The sequence below is a fragment of the Calidris pugnax genome, unplaced genomic scaffold (assembly GCF_001431845.1).
Source record: "Calidris pugnax isolate Ruff unplaced genomic scaffold, ASM143184v1 scaffold245, whole genome shotgun sequence".
NCBI classification, from domain to species: domain Eukaryota; kingdom Metazoa; phylum Chordata; class Aves; order Charadriiformes; family Scolopacidae; genus Calidris; species Calidris pugnax.
In genome coordinates, this window is record NW_015090982.1 from 1,719,201 (window position 1) to 1,738,592 (window position 19,392).

General features: G+C 50.0%; 1 protein-coding gene across 9 annotated transcripts in view; it reads left to right on the plus strand.

Annotated features, from left to right (window-relative positions):
* The first annotated feature begins 72 nt into the window (after positions 1-72).
* Positions 73-19,392, plus strand: part of BRPF3 (bromodomain and PHD finger containing 3) — a 28,189-nt gene continuing 8,869 nt past the window's right edge. Inside the window, exons 1-12 of one of the 9 annotated variants that reach the window (XM_014953690.1) lie at positions 2,525-2,540; positions 3,421-3,528; positions 3,962-4,133; positions 5,565-6,967; positions 8,711-8,867; positions 10,261-10,392; positions 12,346-12,474; positions 12,847-13,159; positions 14,206-14,472; positions 14,639-15,106; positions 16,584-16,680; positions 18,838-18,935. In XM_014953690.1, the coding sequence (XP_014809176.1) occupies positions 4,119-4,133; positions 5,565-6,967; positions 8,711-8,867; positions 10,261-10,392; positions 12,346-12,474; positions 12,847-13,159; positions 14,206-14,472; positions 14,639-15,106; positions 16,584-16,680; positions 18,838-18,935 (3,079 nt within the window). In that variant the 5' untranslated portion in view covers positions 2,525-2,540; positions 3,421-3,528; positions 3,962-4,118. Of the gene's footprint in view, positions 4,134-5,564; positions 6,968-8,710; positions 8,868-10,260; positions 10,393-12,345; positions 12,475-12,846; positions 13,160-14,205; positions 14,473-14,638; positions 15,107-16,583; positions 16,681-18,837; positions 18,936-19,392 lie in introns of all 9 variants that reach the window. The other 8 variants (XM_014953687.1, XM_014953689.1, XM_014953695.1 and 5 more) reach the window with 8 other exon arrangements.

Genomic DNA, 19,392 nt, shown 5'->3' on the forward strand with positions numbered 1-19,392 from the left:
CACCCCCGCGCCGGGGTCGCGGGAAGGTGACCGGGCGGGCGGGAAGGAGCCGGGGGAGGCCTGTGCGCCGCAGCCTGAGGGTCGCTCCCCCACCCAGCCGCGTCTCTGCGCGGCGGGAGCGGCCCGCGGCCCCTCGCCGAACAGGGTGGGGGCGGCGGCGGGCGCCTGTGGAGGGGCAACGGGCAGCGCCGCGGCAGCCGGGCCCCCCCCTTATCGCCATCTTGGCCTCCCCTCTTCGCGGCGCCCGTGGGAGCCCCGCCCACCTTCTCCCACGCTATTGGCCCAGGCGGGGCCGAGCGCACTCTCCTTTAGGCCCGCAGAGTCTTGAGTTGCTATTGGTGGTGGAGCTGGGATGGACGGCGGCGACAGCCAATAGCGATGTGGCGCTGCCTGCGCCCTTTCTCGCTCTCCCCCGCTGTGGTCCCGCTCTCCTTGGGGACTTTTCTCGCTCCCCGGGGGGCGGGGGGCCCGTGGCGTAGGGCCCGCTGCTGAGGACCGGGGTAGCTCATCGCGGCCACCCGTCGCCCCTTCTCCTCCCAGGGGGCGGCTTGACGTTTGTCCCGGGCCCTGCTGGGTCTTGACCCAGATCGTTGGCTGTTGCTGGGGTTCCCTGCAGGAACCCCGTGGCCCTCACTGCGCAGGGGAGCCCCGGAGAGGAGCTCCAGGCCTGCACCTGACGCAGCTCATCGCATGCTGTGGATCCTTCAGAGCTCTGCTGAGGCCAGACACAGCTCATGGCATGCACTGCCTGTTACTGAGCCCAGACTTTACCTTTACTTTACTTCATCTGCAGCCGGACATCATGTCTCACACCCTCCCAGCTCCGGACGGAGCTCCCCTGCTGTGACCAGACACGTCTCTGTCAGCTTGGCTTGGTTGCAGAAATATCAGGGGGTTGATAAAGATCTGTGCCAGGTTTAGGTGCTGGCTCAGCATCTTGCCACGATGTCAGCTGAGCACCGACACACTTTGTTGTTGGGATCAGCGTGGGGGTGAGGTGGGTAAACCCTCAGCAGCTGCGTGGGGACAATATGGCCCCGTGGTGAGAACATGGAGGGTCATCAGCGAGGGCAGCAGAAGCTTCACCCACTGGTTTTGGTTGGTGAGAGAAAGGCAGAGAAGGGCCTCTGGCTGTTCCAGGCTGTTTCTTTCTTCTGGCATCTATTGCTTTCATTTTATTGATGCATTTCTTAAATAGCTCTGTAGGTGTCCTTTCTCTGATGCATGGGAAGGGGTTTTAAATCCCAGCAAACAGCCACAAGCAGCCGTGTGGCTGCCAGTGTGGGACGGTGACAAGCAGGAGTGTCCCCGGACCTTGCGCTTGACTTGGTGTCCCAGAGTTTTTGGTGACGTTAAACCCCAAACTGTAGCTGGTGGCTCTGTAGCCACTGCTGGTAGTCATGGTGCCGCAGAGTGGAATGAGAGCCATCTTGTTCCCTTCCGGTGCTGTCCACCGAGGTCCTGGTGGCCTTCTCCTTGTTGAAGTTCTTTGTCTTCGAGGGACCTGGCTCTTTTCTGGGCTCCCCAAACCATGGTGGGAAGGACCAGGAATCTCCCCTGGCAGCAATACCTGGAGCTCCAGCCTCATCTCTGCAGGTTGGCAAAGAAACCTTGGTTGTCAGTGAGGGAAGGCTGGAAGGAAGGACTGTGGTGGGAAGGAGACTGAGGTCTCCTCCGGTGCAAGAGGCTGCCTCTGCCCTTCAGAAATGGCCAACGCAGTGCTGTGCTTGTGTACATCATGGCAACCTTTAGCCCTTCCTTTAGAGGAGCCACTCGTGCTGGATTTTTAAGGCTGCATGTACCATAGGGGCCTGTATTGCGATATTATCCAATATGAGGATTTTTTTCAGCGGAGCTTTCAACCCCTTATAAATTTAAATCTCCTGAGGAGTGGGTTGTTCTTCTTAGTCACTTTTTACAGCCCCCAGGTGTGAAAACTGCTGCTGGGGAGAGTGGAACCATTCCTGAGCAAACTCCTGGGGTAGAATTAGGTTTGTCCCCGGTGGCTTTGTGCATTGCAGCCGTGTTGTTTGCTCAGTTGTGCTCTCTAGGAACCTCACCCCCTGCTCCTGGCACAACACCCGGCGGAAACGATGGGAGGTTTTTGGAAAGCCTCAAGCACACTGTGGTGACAGCGAGAGGACAACTGAACTCTCTGCTTTCACGTCCCCCCCTCTGGTGGGACGGAGACAACATGGGCTGAAATAGCATTTAAGCCTGCTGAAATCGAGTCCGCTCAGCATTTCGGTGTGCACGGGTGCTGTTTGCAGAAGGATTCTTTTTTATCCGTGGCCAGGAGGTGTTTTCAAGCGTGCCAAGAAGATCAAAACATTCCTAGATTGCTGCTGAGAAGTTTCTGTGTTGCAGACAAGGTCACCGTGTTCGGCTCAGCGTGTCTGAGTTTGTTTCATTCCTGCTTTCAAGGTATTTCGGAAGTGGGTAGCTGTGTCTCTCCGAATATCCAGGTGCGTGTCTTATCCCAGGCACTCGGCTCTCACTGCCAGCAATTTCCGTGCCGTTTTAGATGCTTCTCCTTAGTGGTAAGTAATTGTGTGTTTTACAAATGAGCTGGTTTATGGCAGTCAGTTGCTGTCGTGGAAAGCTCTTTTTGGGTGATTTCTCTTGAGAATATCCTGGTTGTTTCATTAAAGCAATGGGAATGCCATACATTTTGTTTTTCCCATCAACAGGTAAAATAACCCTTCCTTCAGGTGTATGAGGTATGCTCGTCCCTCAGCACTCCCAGCAATCGGCTAATGCCTTGCTTTTTCCTGAACACAGTATTAAATGTGAGTGTGTTCAGCTCATGCTAATGACCTTATCCTCCAGTATCTTTTTGCTCATCTGTCTTTTTCCCTCCAGCATCTTTGCTCATAACTTGCCTGAACTTCAAGAGCTTGAGGCAAGTTTGTCAGCAGGATTTTCGAGTTTATTTATTTGATGATCAAGTTGATGATTGGACTAGATGATCTTCCAGCCTAGACAATTCTATGATTCTAAGTTGCCTTTATACCCGTATTTTAAAATCCTTTTTTCCTACTGATAGATGCTGTTGGAGCTCCGCTGGGACCAGGGCAGTTAGGTGCCTGCAGTCTGCTGATCAAGTAGCTGATTAGAATTTTAAGGCAAAGGTCCTGCAATTCATGGTACCTAATATTTGCCGGTGGAAATTGTTACCTGAAATTAAATTGTGCCTTCAGGCTCCATCACTGTGGGTGTGCAGACTCAAACCAGCACCTGCAGCTGATTTCTGTGGATGCAAAAGAGACACAAACTTTTCCCAAAGCCTTTTTGTTTCTTGGGACACATGGTGTATAATGGCTTCATCTGGTTGTTCACAGAGCCAGCATTTTCAGGAAAAAGGTGTTGCTCCTGGAATTCGTTCTTTCTTTTTGGGATAAGCTCGGGACTTTTTGTTAGGTCCTGGTCCTGCGAGGTGCTGCTTGCTCTGACTCGCATGATTGAGGGTTTGTGGAGCTACGGCCTTCACAGAGCAGAAATAAAGCAACAGCTGAGTACAGATTACAGGTTTGTAGTGTGTTTTCTTGTCTGTGGGTCCCACAGAAAGGGGCTGAAAGTGTGGGTTGCTCTGAAGAAGGGTGAGGTGCCGGTTCAGGCCTCTGCGTAGCAACCGATAAGCTCTGGGCTGACTTATCTTCTTGGGGAGATTTTACATTTGCTTTTCTTTGTCTCCTCTCTGGCTTGTTTCAGCCTCGGCCCATTTTTTCCCTTAACTCGTGTTCCCATCCCCGATGCTGCCCTTCTCACTTGCGTTACTCCCTTGGTTTATGCTTCACTGCCTCTCTCCTTTGCCCTGAGATCGCTGGGCTCCTGCTGGTGCGTCTCCATCCTCCCCCAGCTCACCTCTCTGGCTCCGGGCTTCTCCTCCACTCCCTCTTTGACGGGCACCTCCTTAATGTCAGGAGCTGACTCTCAAATAATTATCTGGGTTGCTGATTAGCAGTTTGTGAGGGCAGAACTGGCTTGGGCTCTGAGTGATCACCACCGCGCGATCCAGAAGCCGTTGTGCTGCTTTCCTGCTCCTACCCCTCTGGACCCTCCATGTGGAACCAGCTTAGGTGTCTGACCACAGATTGTGGCTCCAGAAGGCGGCTAACATGGAGCCAAAACCAGTAAGTCTTTCTGGAACAAGTGCTGCTTGTTTTCATGCTCATTCCCCTCCTCTTCCTCCTGGATCCCACCGAGGAGCGGAAGGGATGCACATCCAGCACCCATTGCGTTGCTCAGTGCATCCTCTGGTTCTGTTTGGGCTTTTTGGGGAGGCCACAGTTGATCCAATGGACACCGGAGAGTGGTGCAAGGGACAGCAAGAGAAGGGAAGGCAAAGCTGGAGGGTTGGGTTTTCATTATGGGACTTTTTACATTTGCAATGAGGGAGCACTGCTAGTTTTCTCATACGGAGCTCAGTGACAAAAAAAAAAAAATTGTAGGAATTGCTTTCACAAGGCAGGAGCAGTGTTTTCTTTTCCATCTGGAAAACATCCAGCACGTTCTGTGTGCTGTTGGGAATAGAAAAGAAAAGCCGCGGGCAAAAGAACAGAGAACTCCTTGCTTTGTGTGAACTTACTATGTCAACGGTGTGAGCAGATGTGATAAGTGAGTTTTGGGGAATCTTGAAGGGTTTGCTGAGCTAAAAGCCCAGCAGACTCTGTGGTTGCTATGTTTAAAATATATAAAATACATGTAAGCTCCTTATCTGGTAGTATGGGGTGTATGAGGCCCCATCTGGAGTACTGTGGGCTCCCCCAGTTCAAGAAGGACAGGGAACTGCTGGAGAGGGTACAGCAAAGGGCTACGAGGACGAAGAGGGGCCTGGAGCATCTCTCTTATGAGGAGAGGCTGAGGGACTTGGGTCTTTTTAGTCTGGAGAAGAAAAGGCTGAGGGGGGAACTGATCAACAAATACCTGCACACCTCCACGGTTCCTGGGCTTGCAGAACACTAGCATTTGTCAGGATATTGGGAATTGATCAACACCTATAAATACTTAAAGGGTGGGTGCCAGGAGGATGGGGCCAGTCTTTTTTCAGTGGTGCCCAGTGACAAGACAAGAGGTAACGGGCACAAACTTGAACATGAGAAGTTCCATCTAAACATGAGGAGGAACTTCTTCACTTTGAGGGTTGCAGAGTCCTGGAAGAGGCTGCCCAGAGAGGCGGTGGAATCTCCATCTCTGGAAACGTTCCAAACCCACCTGGACACATTCCTGTGGGACCTGCTCTGGGTGGACCTGCTTTGGCAGCGGGTTGGACTGGATGATCTGCAGAGGTCCCTTCCAACCCCAAATCATTCTGTGATTCTGTATACATCTCTTGGCATGCAAATAGAGAAGGTTGGAGGGTGCTGTGCGTTGCTGTGATACACGTTGCAAGAACTGGTTGATATATCCATTACCTGCTTGTGTATAAGAAGGTGAAGAGGCTTCAGCAAACTTGAAATTGCTGGAGTCTCAAGTAGAAGTGTTGCTCTATTGAGTTTTTGAACTTGTGCTGCTCCTTGCTTGTTTTATTGACTTACACTATCCTCTGTTTTGTTTTGTTCCAGGGTCTCTGGACTGCAGCGATGAGGAAGCCTCGGAGGAGGTCCCGACAGAACTTGGAGGGGAGACGTTCTCCCTCGCCCTACAGCCTCAAGTGCTCGCCCACTCGGGAGACTCTGACCTATGCTCAGGCCCAGCGGATCGTGGAGGTAGACATCGATGGGCGGCTTCATCGCATAAGCATCTATGATCCCTTAAAAATCATCACGGAGGACGAGCTGACTGCCCAGGATATCACAGAGTGCAACAGCAACAAGGAAAACAGCGAGCAGCCCCTTTTCCCTTCCAAATCTAAGAAAACATCTTCCAAAGGCAAGAAGAAAGAGCCCTGCTCCAAACATGCCTCGGGGGCGTCTTTACACTTGCCCCAGCCCAATTTCCGTGTGGTAGACTTCTTCAGCCAGCCAGATGCCCCCCCTCTCCCTGCCGCCTACTACCGGTACATCGAAAAGCCTCCTGAGGACCTGGACGTTGAGGTGGAGTATGACATGGATGAGGAGGATCTGGCATGGCTGGAAATGGTCAATGAGAAGAGAAGGGACGATGGTTACGGGACAGTTTCTGCTGACACTTTTGAGCTGCTGGTGGACCGGTTGGAAAAGGAGTCGTACCTGGAGAGCCGGAACAACGGGGCTCAGCAGTCCCTCATCGACGAGGACGCCTTCTGCTGTGTTTGCATGGACGATGAGTGTCACAACAGCAATGTCATCCTCTTCTGTGATATCTGCAATCTGGCCGTGCACCAGGAGTGTTATGGTGTGCCCTATATCCCCGAGGGGCAGTGGCTTTGCCGCTGCTGCTTACAGTCCCCTTCTCGCCCTGTGGATTGTGTCCTTTGCCCCAACAAAGGCGGAGCCTTCAAGCAGACCAGTGATGGCCGCTGGGCTCACGTGGTTTGTGCCATCTGGATCCCAGAGGTCTGCTTTGCAAACACTGTGTTCCTGGAGCCCATCGAAGGGATAAGTGACATCCCTCCGGCTCGGTGGAAGCTTACATGCTATATCTGCAAGCAGAAGGGCATGGGAGCTGCTATCCAGTGCCACAAGGTGAACTGTTACACTGCCTTCCACGTCACCTGTGCCCAACGGGCTGGTCTCTTCATGAAGATCGAACCCATGAGAGAAACCAGCATCAACGGCACGACATTCACCGTGCGCAAGACTGCCTTTTGTGAAAGTCATTCCCCGCCTGGGATGGTGAAAAAAGGGGCTCCTGCTGCTAGTGGTGAAGGGTGGGAGGGCACAGTGAAGGAGGAGGGAGAGGAGGAAGCCAATTGTGGCCCTCCCAAAGGGTCTCTGAAAAAGAACCAAGTGAAATTGAAACAGAAGATCAAAAAGGAGCCGGGTGACGTGACCAACGGGCGTTCGTCTGTGCCCATGGTGACCGTTGCACAAATCCCCTCTTACAGGTGAGTCCTAGAAGTGGATAGGAAGGATTGGGACAGGGTCTGTTTTGAGGACTCAGTCCCTCTTGTTGTTGAAAGTGGAAGTGTTTTCTGCGGTCAAGACCCAGCAATAACTGTGTTCAAAGTGTGCTGTGTAGAATCATCCCTGACCCTTGTTCTTCCACGTGTGTGTCCCTGGCACATTGCTTTTCCTGCTTTGCCAAGCAGTTGCCCCAAACTGTCACACAGGATCTGTGGTGGTCCCTAACAGCAAACATCCATCCAGCATCCAAATTTACCTAGATGGCCATGAAAGTGTGTTTAAAATGCTTCAGACATCACAAGTCCAGAGAAGGGCAAGGAAGCTGGTGAGGGGTCTGGAGCACAAGTCTTGTGAGGAGTGGCTGAGGGAGCTGGGGGTGTTCAGCCTGGAGAAAAGGAGGCTGAGGGGAGACCTTCTTGCTCTCTCCAACTCCCTGAAAGGAGAGTGTAGCAAGGTGGGGTCGGTCTCTTCTCCCAAGTCACAGGTGATGGGACAAGAGGAAATGGCCTCAAGTTGCCCCAGGTGAGGTTCAGATTGGATAGTAGGAAAAATTTTTACACAGAAGGGGTTATTGCACATTGGAATGGGCTGCCCAGGGAAGTGCTTGAGGCACCATCCCTGGAGGGATTTAAAAGATGGGTTGACATAGTGCTTAGAGACATGGTTTAGTGATTGTTTGATTGTATCAGAGTTAGGTTGATGGTTGGACTTGATGATCTTAAAGGTCCCTTCCAACCTAGACAATTCTATTATACTATGATTCTACGTTGGCAGGCAGATAGAGGTTATCCTCCTATTTATATATATTTTTTTAAATCTCATTTCATAGTTTCTTAATTGCACCTTTTATTACAGAGCATATCAAACTTGTCAGTGCTGCAGACAGCTTTGAATGTGGCTGTGCGTTTTTTCCTCCCAGCTCTCTCTCATGCAGAACGATGTAGTGCTGAATTTTCATTTGGTGCCTGAGGAAGTGTGGTGATGTGTCGCTGGTATTTTAAGAGAGAAGCTTTGGAAAGCTGCTAATAACGCACGACATATAATCTAACAAATGGTTTGAAAAGGTTAAAATAGGTGCTGTAGTATTTTCAGACTTCCATCATGTCAGTTTCCCAGACTTCAGCTTAATAACGTCAGACTTAAATGACCCCCAGGAAAATTCTTGACACTGAAAGTAGTTTTGAAATTAAGGCTGGGCATCGAATTGGTGATTGTGTACTTTGTGCTGGGGCAAGTGCTTGGTGAGAACCTCCAGCCAAGCTGCTTCTAAAATTATGAGGGATAATGGTTTTAAACTGAAAGAGGGGAGATTGAGATGAGATCTCAGAAGAACTTGTTTGCTGTGAGGGTGGTGAGAGCCTGGCCCAGGTTGCCCAGAGAAGCTGTGGCTGCCCCATGCCTGGTGAGGTTCAAGGGCAGGTTGGAGGGGGCTTGGAGCAATGTGGTCTGGTGGGAGGTGTCCCTGCCCAGGGCAGGGGGTGGCACTGGGTGGTCTTCAAGGTCCCTTCCAACCCAACCCATTCTATGATTCTATGAAAACAGGTGTATATTGCATAAAATAGGCACATACATCTTTGCAGTGGGGAGATCCCGGTTTTACCAGTTGCACGCGTAGTTCAGAGCTTGCATTGAGACAACACAGGGAAACCTCGTATCCCCAGTGTCTGCAGAGTTGCAATTTGCTTTGCAGTTGGCTCCACGACACCTCCTTTTGCTTCCTTCAGGCTGAACAAAATCTGCAGCGGCCTCTCCCTCCAGAGGAAGAACCAATTCATGCAGCGGCTCCACAACTACTGGCTGCTGAAGCGGCAGGCGAGGAATGGGGTGCCCCTCATCCGGCGCCTGCACTCGCACCTCCAGTCCCAGAGGAATGCCGAGCAGGTACTGGTCCCCAGCTGAACCCACCCGAGAAGATGGAGAGCTTTCAACCCCGGGGAAATGTGCTTGATGCACAGCTGGGAAGGGGATTGAGGGTGGAAGCATCAGAGGGTGACCTGATTTCAGCTGAGTTATCAGTGGGATATCCATCCTGCCACTAAAATTGGTGTTGATGAACCAGCAGGTAAGAGATTTCCCCCTGAGTCAGGAGACCCGGGGTTGTGCAAGGGTGTGATGGGCCCGTAGATGGATCTCATAGATGAATCATAAAGCCACGTTCCTCATAAGTGATTAAAGATCCCCTCCTCGAGAAAATGGGTGTTAGCTCCAGAGTCCTGGCCAAATTCCAGTTTGGGTCATTCTTCCTGCTCCTTCAATTTCTGACCCTCCCATGGCCATTCATATGGAAGTTTAGACATAATCATCAGCCCTGGACTCCTTTGCTTCCTCCTCTGAGCTGGTGTCCAGAGTCACTCCATGCTCTGTGGCACAAGAAGCAATTGAAGTATTGAAGCAGTTGGACTCTACCCCCTAACGCAGCCTGGCAGGAGGCATCGTGCACCTTGTGCCCGTATATTTTTACCATAGCTGGAGGAATTTATAGGTTTTTGGTTTGTATGAAGGCTGCTCCGAGTGATTAATAAAGGAAATATTTCCCACTCATCAGCCTGGAGCTTGGGGAAGTGCAGCATTTCCTTGGTGTATTAAGTTGGCAATTTACCATAAGTAACTTCTTAAAAATAAATGCCCTATAAATATAAACCATCCAGATCTCGTGAAGCAGTTGTCCTCTCTCGGCAATCATGCAAAAGTGTATGCACTTCAGCTATGTCTTCAAAACTGTTTGAAAAGCTACACATTTAGGAAAGGGAGGAAGATTTGCATTGTGAAGCAGTGTCTTGGAAGGTGTGAGCTCATCTCCTGGCGTTGGCTGTTCCTTTGTGTTTTGGTGAATCTCTGTCTGTGGCTCTATTTCTTATTGGTTACAAAGAGGATAATAATAGCTCTTTTCCCCCATGTTTTTGCTCCCCTTGCCTTTACATTCTAAACGTTTTGGGCCACCTCTTCAGTGCACGGCAGCCAACAGAAGGAGTTTCCAGCTTCTGTAATGAACTTGGATATAAAAGCAAGGAGGGTGTAAATGAGCATGGAGTGAAGTGTGTTACTGGAGTGTAGCTACAGTAAGATTTAGGCCTAACTTCAGAGGTAACATAGAATCCGTAAAGGCTGATGTTGTGTTTCTAAATGCTGTAGGAAGAAGACGTAGTCTTGAACAAGGGACAAGTAGAGAGGAGAAAGACTATGAGACCAATTCACAGGGGATGGCTAGAAAGAGGAGGAAGCTCAGGAAGCCAGTCATATTTTTTTAATCTCACCCCACTGTTCTCTCTCACAGAAGGAGCAAGACGAGAAGACCAGCACAGTGAAGGAAGAGCTAAAGTACTGGCAAAAACTGCGACATGACTTGGAGCGGGCCCGGCTACTCATCGAGCTGATCCGCAAGAGGGAAAAACTCAAACGGGAGCAGGTAGGGAGTTTTGGCTCCGGTCCCATGGGAGCACCCAGTGCTGCAGGAGGCAGAGGAGGAACGCGATGGTTTTTCTTGAGCCTTTTTCTCTTTCCCTGGAGTTTGACTTCTGGATATGCAGAGCAGCCATCTCTCTCCCTGTGTTGGTCACAGGCTCGTGCTGCTCATTCTCTGCCCTCAGAACCAGGGCTGGGCTGCAGAGCGCAGGGAAGATGTGTTTGTGTAACTAACAGGGGGGTTTATTCCTGCCCTACAGCACCCCTTCTCTATCTGGGCATGAGCTGGGCGTTTTGCAGAGTAGAAGTTGGGGATCTCCTTTAGTGTTTGTTCCAGGAGTTTGGTAACACCTATTCCATAGAGAGGTCTAAATCACAATTCTGCTCTTCATTTCTAAAGTTAAAAATTCCTTCCTTCTCAAAAATGTACTGCCTCCAAAGTACATTTTTGAGAACAAGCAGTCTTTTGAGATGGAGACCACTTGCTAATTTCCTTTTTGATCTGTGTGCAGTTCTCCAAGGCTGCACCAGTTACTTCCCACACTTGCCAGCTTTGCCTGTCGAGGATCTTTCCTTGCCATACCTGCTTGGATGCTGCAGCCACAATGGTGCTCTCTGCCACGAGTATTTTCCTCGACAGCTTCATGGAAGAATCTCCCTGCGCAGGGGGAGCCTGCACCCCTGGCTTCGGTCACTGACTGGGTGCTCTCTCTGCCCCTGGGTGCTCCTCCTGTCCGCAGGGAGCCTGGCAGAGGGAAAGCAGCATCCTCTGGGATCACTGTCCCTCTGCAAACTGTTTTTTTTTTGTGGCCAGAGACTGCCCACAGCTTTTCTGGAGTGTTTTTATGCCAGGGCCAGTTTATTTGCTACGTTGTCCCTGATTTACAGCAGTGGCTCAGCCCTGTTTGCCGTGTGCACATATTTTAGGTAGGAGGATCAAAAAAAAAAAGTTAAAAAAAATCACTCTTGGGCTTTGTTTCTGTTTGCTTTTGATATCTTACTATATCCATATTGCAGTTGGCTAAATCCATAAAAGCTTGTTGAAACTACGGTGTGCTTTATAAAAGAATAAGGGTATCTCATTGGAGGTCTGTCTCAGCCCAGCTTTTGGCTGAAGGATGCTCCAGAGCCCTCAGTCTTTCCTGTTCTGGGGGGAAGAGTGTTTACATCCATCTGTAAGGCTCCAGGGAGACCTTATAACAGCCTATCAATACCTGAAGGGATTATAAGAGCAAAGAAATTAAAGCGTTAAAGGAGAAAGAAATACTTCTATCCTGTTCCAGCCTCCTTTGAATGGAGTTTCAGTGTAGGAGATCAAACCGGTGCTACGACTTGTTTGCTTGAAATCAGCCAGTGTCAGAGACTTCACAAAGGATGTAAGAAACTGTGTTAGGAATTTGCGAACATCTAACCCCTCTTGTTGTTTGGCTTCTGCCTTGAAGTGTGAGAGCCTGTATCTTAAACTTTGTTTATGCTGTGTAGTCTAATTATGGATGTTGTTGCTCATGTAAACACCTACATACTTTTAACTTTTGTATAATGTTGCTAATTGGCATAATGATATCTTGAGGCAGGGAGTTCTATAGGGTAATTCATCAGGCATGAAAAGCGTCTTCCTGTTTTCCTTTTTAGTTGTATTATCTTTTAATTTTATGGGTTTTTCTCTTGTTTTGGCTTTGTGAGATGCGATAAACAGGAGTTCCCCATACAAAAGATTTGGACTGTGCAGTTGAACTCTGCAAAGTGCTGGGTGTTCATGCACCTCCTGCACATGGAGGGGACAGGGTGTTCGCCAGGAATTCTTCAGCGGTGACTCTACCCGACCGGTGGTGTGGTGACCCAAGGTTTCCATCGCTGGGTAGAGCTGGGGTGATGATTCAGGAGAAACCGGAGGGAGACACCACTCACGTACCCTGTCCTCACTAACTGTGCTCATGGCTGTTTTTCCCGGTCCCAGGTCAAGGTTCAGCAGGCTGCTATGGAGCTACAGCTCACCCCTTTCAACGTCCTTCTGCGCACAACGCTGGACCTGCTGCAGGAGAAGGACACTGCCCAGATCTTCGCAGAGCCTGTTAACCTGAACGAGGCAAGTCTCTTTCCTAGAGGTGTCTTAATGGGTTGTCAATGAGGCATTGCTGGGCAGAAGCTCACGTGCTGGCAGAAGCACAATCCACCTTGTCCCAAGCTGATGGTGGACTAAAGAATATCTTAAAGAGGACTCATGATGTGGGGGTCCTTCCAGGCCAAAAAAAGGGTATTGTTTTCTGGAAGCTTCAGCACGTCTCAGCCAAATAAAGTTTTGCAGAGCCAGGATGTGTCTGCCTTGACTGGGTGACACAGAAATGAGCTGCTGGCACTGTCCCTTGACGGTGGAAAGGACATTAAGAGTGCTTATGAGGGATGCGCTCTAGTTGGCTAGTAAATGGTTTTTGTAATTGTACAGGTTTTATATGTTTAGGTTCCAGATTACCTGGAATTCATTTCCAACCCAATGGATTTTTCCACCATGAGGCGGAAGCTGGAGTCCCACCTGTACCGAACATTGGATGAGTTTGAGGAAGACTTTAACCTTATAGTTACCAACTGCATGAGGTATAATGCTAAAGACACGATTTTCCACCGAGCAGCTGTCCGGCTCAGAGACCTTGGAGGAGCGATATTGCGTCATGCACGGCGGCAGGCTGAAAACATTGGCTTTGACACTGATGTGGGGATTCACCTGCCCGAGTCGCCCAAAACTGAGGACTTTTACCGCTTTTCTTGGGAGGATGGTGAGTGTTTAGTAACCTTTGATTTCCAGGCAGATCATAACTGTTGTGTCCTTTGTTCTGAGCATGTCACTCAGCCTGCATGAGAATCACAGCCATTGTTCAGCATACTAGAATTTTCCTACCCATTTATTTACCTAAACATATATCTTAACTCCTTCATGGCCTCAAAGAGCAGGATTTCAGGTGAGCTGAGCACTTGGGGCTCAGTGAAGCTTAGCTCCAGCTCTCCCAGTGCACGTCTGACTGGCTGTGCTGTTAGATTTGTGCTGTTAAAATACAAACTTTGGTATTTTAAAGATTTTTTTGCTCTCAGGAAAGCTCATGCATTTCATTGTAAATTGGCAAGATATAGAGCAACTGGGTTAGATATCTGGAGGGGGTGATGTGGGGTTAAGGTACTGGAATGAGAGCAGTCCTCCTCGCTGAGACTTTTCATTCACATCACGCCCATTCCCATAGCTGTCTTGAGGTGCAGCTCCAAAGCATTGGTGGAATACCTTGGCTAAACTTCGTACAGGACACTGCTGCCTTCCAGCACGCAGAGCTCCCAGCCTGCACTCCATTTTCTAAACGTCGCAGCCCTCTTGGACACAGATGAAATGAAATTTGTTTTGGTGTGTGTTAGCAGAGCCCTCAGCTGTCTGCTCTGCTCTGGTGGGTGCCAGCCCTCCAGCAGAGCCAGAGGAATGGCAAGCACGTCATGTTTTGGCCAGTTGAGTTTGTGGTCTGGTTTTGTCATTTAATGTGGCAATGAAATAGGTTTCTGCCAAGAGCCTGAGCTGTGAGGTGTCTTGTGTGGATGCAGACACATGTCCTTTCATTGTTGCCTCTGGGACACTAATGGGAACTGGAGGGTAGCGCAGTTTAAATCGGCTGCTCTTTACCCAAAGGAGGTCTGAGCTCCAAGGTTAACGATTCCTAAATCCCCGAAAAAAAGCAGTTGGTTCATGAATAGCAGCAGTGGGAACTAGGGATGGCAACAGTCCCAAACGCTTCTTCAAGAAGCCTTGCTCCTTCCCTTCACTCTACTCTCTCTTTTGCTGCAGTGGATAACATCCTCCTCCCGGAGAACCGGGCTCACTTCTCCTTGGAAGCCCAGCTGAAAGAGCTGCTAGAGAAGCTGGACATGGTGAGCACCATGCGCTCCAGCGGCGCCCGCACGCGACGCATCCGGCTCCTGAGGCGGGAGATCAACTCCGTTCGGCAGAAACTGGCCCAGCAGCAGAACAAGACCATGTTCAATGGGGAGTCTGTGCCACAGGAAGAGGGGCTGGATAAATCATCCAGGGAAGGGGACGAGGAAGGGGATAAAGGTGAGTGGTTGCAGCAGGATTTTAGCTCCAGCTCGCCCAGTGCATGTCAACACCCAGAACCTGCTTTTTCTCCTGTTGGTGGCCCTGGTGAAACACGGGAATGGCTGTTGGTGGTTTTGGGAATAACTCTTTCTAAAATGTTCAAGCAGATTCTTCATTCCTTTAGCAGATGATGCCAAGCCTCCGCATCCTCCAACCCTGGAGCCCGCGGGACCCGCACCCTCCCTCTCAGAGCTGGACTCTCTGCAGGACCCTCCAACGCTCAAACCCATCAGTGAAAGCAAGTCCTTGAATCAGCTGCAGAAGAGGGTGATGTCAGACCGGGAGATCTTTGACAAGAAGGCCCTGCAGCAGGAGAGCCAGGCCTTCCAGCGCCTGCTCAGCGACAATGGCCTCAATGGACTGGCCTTGCCACCCGCAGACACCCCTTCCAGGCCCCCATTCAGTGGTGTGGGCCGACGGACATCTGTCCTTTTTAAAAAAGCTAAGAATGGGGTGAAGCTGCAAAGAGGGCTGGACTGCGCCCTGGAGAATGGGGAGGACCATGGGGAACGACCAACTCGGAAGCGGCCGCAGAGCAGGACCTGCAGCGAGAGCGATGGAGAGAAGTCGCCCAGGCAGGCGGGACAGAGAGGTAATTCCTTGGGATTCCTCTTCCTTCTGTACCCTTGCAAACTGTGAGATGGGCCCAAGGGAGTGGGAATTCCGGGACTGAATAAAGACATCTGCATCTAAACTGCTCACCTGAAACTCGCTTTATGCTCTGTAGCCAGAGGTGCTTGGTAAACGCTTCATCTCTTCCACGAGTTTCTAAAATAGTGCAGACAAGACGTGTCCATAATGAGTTATAGAATCACAGAGTGGTTTGGGTTGGAAGGGACCTTTAAGATCCCCCAGTGCCACCCCCTGCCCTGGGCAGGGACACCTCCCACCAGACCAAATTGCTCCAAGCCCCCTCCAACCTGCCCTTGAACCTCTCCAGGCATGGGGCAGCCACAGCTTCTCTGGGCAACCTGGGCCAAGCTCTCACCACCTTCACAGCAAAGAAGTTCTTCTGAGATCTCATCTCAATCTCCCCTCTTTCAGTGTCAAACCCTTCCCCCTCATCCTCGGGCTCCCCTCCCTGATCAAGAATCCCTCCCCAGCTTTCCTGGAGCCCCTTTAGGGACTGGAAGGGGCTCTAAGGTTTCCCTGGAGCCTTCTCTTCTCCAGGCTGGACCCCTCCAACTCTCTCAGCCTGTCCTCACAGCAGAGGGACTCCAGCCCTCCCAGCATCTCCGTGGCTTCCTCCTCTGCCTCCCCCTGCCTGTTTGGGATGCTCTCAGGGGTCATTCACTGTCCCCCCCCCCGTCTCTGGACATGGATGTTGTCTAAACTCAGAGGTGATCCCAGCTCTCTGTGTAGGCATCCCTCCAGAGCACAGAGCAGAAAATCTGGCAGGGAAGGGAAGATTTCCAGCGCTGTCAGCGTCTGGGACAAAAAAGTGAAATATTCCACTTCTGGCTACAGCGACATTTGCACTGGCTGGAGGGGAAGGTGGTGGGGAGCCGCCTTCTACCCAGGGGCAATTTACTTCCCTAGTGTCTGCTCTGTCCACTGGAAAACCTCATTTCCAGTGATTGAAGCAACAAGGTTTTCCTAGAGCCGTTTTTTCTCAGCAAGGAACCTGTAACCGAATAAGCTGTGATTTTATGTGCCTGCTCCTGTGGGCAGGGGCCAGTCCTGCAGCCAGGCCTGGGGTGAGGCAGGCAGAAGTCTGTGGCAACCAACATGAAACATCCGTGTCTTTTCCAAGATGAGCAAGTGGTTCATTTCCTGGACCTTGGCCTTGCCCAGTGAGCAAGACACTGCATGAAGCTCTCCTATACCATTCCTGGGCACTTCTCCAGTACTTGCTTCATAAGAAACAGCCCAATTTTTCATGTGTGAGGGGAATAAATACTTTTTATTAGTCACCTTTGAGTTGCAGTTGAGTCTGGGGAACTCTGCACAGGATTTTCCTCAGCATCTTTGTGGCCGTGAATTATGGGACATTGACCCTACCTGAGCCTTGGTGGCATCTCTGTGTGTTGCTGCTGCTCTTTTGGGCTGATTCCTATTTTTTTCTTCAGCAGCAGTGATGAACGGCTTCGCAAAGCACCCAGAAAGCGGCTCTGACTCCGAGTGCAGCTCATGCCTGGGTGGTGGACTGGGGTTTGAAGCCTGCAGGTAAGTGCAGAACTGTTCCCCAGAACACCTTCTGTGTCTGGATTAATCTGCCTGGTTTTATCATTCGTCTTCTTTGTCAAAACCAGCCCAAGCTGTTACTTACTTTGTGTGTTGACCCTAAAGACAAAAAGCTTCTCAGATTCCTTCCTGTTCTCTTAAGCTATAGGTCCCAAAAGTAGCACTTGATATTTTTTTTTTCAAGCAAATGGGGTATCTGTTGCACTTCTGTTTCTCAGCACATACACATCCTCTCTGCCATTGCACACCTTCTTGCAATTCTTGAGAACCAAAGCTAGAAAAACGTCGAACTCAGATGTCCAGCCCAACCCTGCGGGTAAATCTGAACTTCTACCTCCCACTGAATTGCTGCTTTCTTCCTCCTGGGGGTTTAAAAGCAGAACTGAGCACTTCAGACAGGACTGAGCAGAATGAAAGCAAATGTGTCATCGTATGGTGAGATGCAGTAGGCATTCATGGGTACCATATCCATTTTCTGGTCCTACCTACCCATCCAGGCCTCCTGTCACTGGCTCAAGTCATTCCACAGCCCTTTCCCTGCATGGTAAAACCTGTGTTACGTGAAAATCATGGTTGTGTGAGGGCCAGGCTTAGAACATTTGACCTCGATGGCTAAGATTGTCCAGGACAGGCAGAAACAAGACTTTCTTAGCTGATATTTAGTAATATTTTCAGTGCCTTGAACATGTTGTTGGCCTCTGCTTGTCTTTGATGACCCATCACTAGAGAAATACATTCAGGCTTTTTATGCTTCCTCCCGATGCGTGTGCTCGGAAAGTCCTGTAAGACCCCCTGATGTCAGTTAGGCATTTAAAATCATAAAACTGCCCGTGCATACCTATTCTTGGGACCGGGGCTACAATTTAGAACTAATAGTGAATTATTCTGCAGCAGGGTTGAATCCCAGGAGCAGTTTTTTAAATAAAAACTTTGCTGTGCCCTGCAGAGTGATCCTAAATGTTAGCTGTCAAAAGAGGTGTATAATTTTGCAGTTGTAGTTAAGGTTTGTTTAATGTTTCTGTTATAAATCTGCTCGCAAAAGCCTTTGTGCCCATGACAAAGGGTGATGCCCTGGGTTTGGAGGAGCATATTCTGGTGTGAGGGCTTTTCCCTGCATCAGAGTGATCCCACCTCCCCAGGCAGATTCTGAGAAGCACATGGTGCCCCAGTAAATGATTTCCCTTAGAACATGCTGAGCCCCTTGAGGGGCATCTCCAGCTCTTCTCTGAGGTGGGACACCCACGCACTTCTTCATCTCTCCCCTCTCCTCTGGGCTGCGAGCCCTGATCTTCAGCTCAGTCATTGCCTTGAGTCGTGCAGAAACCCTTCCTGGGGTGAGGATGCTCTTGGAACAGGACCAGGAGCCAGAAATTCCCTTTCAAACCATGTCTTGGCCTCATGCCCCCACAGTAATTGCCTCCATTTCACCAGTTCTAAGGGAGGGAGACAAATCTGAATTCACAGGGAAGCATGGGGACTTGTTGGTTGATATTTGTATAGTACTTTGAAGATGAAAAGTGGGATGCGAATGCTTATTACAATAATTGCAAGCAATTCACAGAGCAAAAATTACATTAGAGCTATGTGACACCCACAAAACAAGGAATTAAAACCAAGTTGATGTCTTGTGGATAACTTGTACAATTGATTATATTTAGGAACAGCTCTGTTTACTGCTTTGAGCACCAAAATCATTCAGAATGGGCTGGTTATTAGAAAATTGTAAAAAAATAAATAAAAATAATTACAGTAAGTGAAAAAAATGTGATTGCTTGAGGTGGAGATAGTCCATTTTATGAAACGTTTGTAGTAACGAGGTAAAAGGATGTTCAGGACAGGGGCTGAACATCCAATTGCTTACATGCTCTCCAGCATCAAGTCCTTGCTGGGTTTGTTCCTCACTGCTTGGTTTCCATTAGGCCTCTCATTGCTTATGGCAAAACTGGGGTGATGTCCAGTCCAGAAAGTCCGGAGGGGACGTATTGATGTTTTGCTCAAGAATTCACTGTTCTTTTCATGTCAAAGGTGCACCAGTACAGTAATTTTGTATTTTAAACCAAGCTGAGGAATGCACTTGGCTTCATTCCCAAGGGTAACCTGTTTTCTCCTAATACTTGCTTTTCCATGTTTTTCTAACAGTGGTTTGATGCCTCCCAAGCGAAGTCGAGGGAAGCCGGCTCTTTCCCGGGTGCCCTTCCTGGAAGGCGTGAACGGAGACGCCGATTACAGCAGTTCAGGTGAGCATGGCTGCACCTCAGCCCCGCGTTGGGGAACACCCTGCTCTGCTCCCACCACACCACAGGGCTGACATCCATCGGAACCAGGGGGAGCGAGTCTCAATCCATGCCAGGAACCTGTCCCGCATGAACTATCCAGGCCACTGACCTGCCTGTGCGTTATTACCTGCTTTGTTACAAATTTAGGTTATTGCATAAAAGGTTTTTCCTACTTTGCTGCTTGCCTGTGCCCTGTGTTCCCCCAAGATGGGTGCTCCCTGTAGGTCTGGTGTGTGTAATGTCCCTGCCATCCTGGCCTGTATCAGGAACAGCATGGTGTGTAGGACTCAGGAGGTGATTGTCCTCCTGTACTGGGCACTGGTGAGTCCCCACCTCGAGGTCTGTGTCCAGTTTTGGGCCCCTCACCACAAAAAAGACATTTTGGGACTGGAGCGGGTCCAGAGAAGGGCAACGGAGC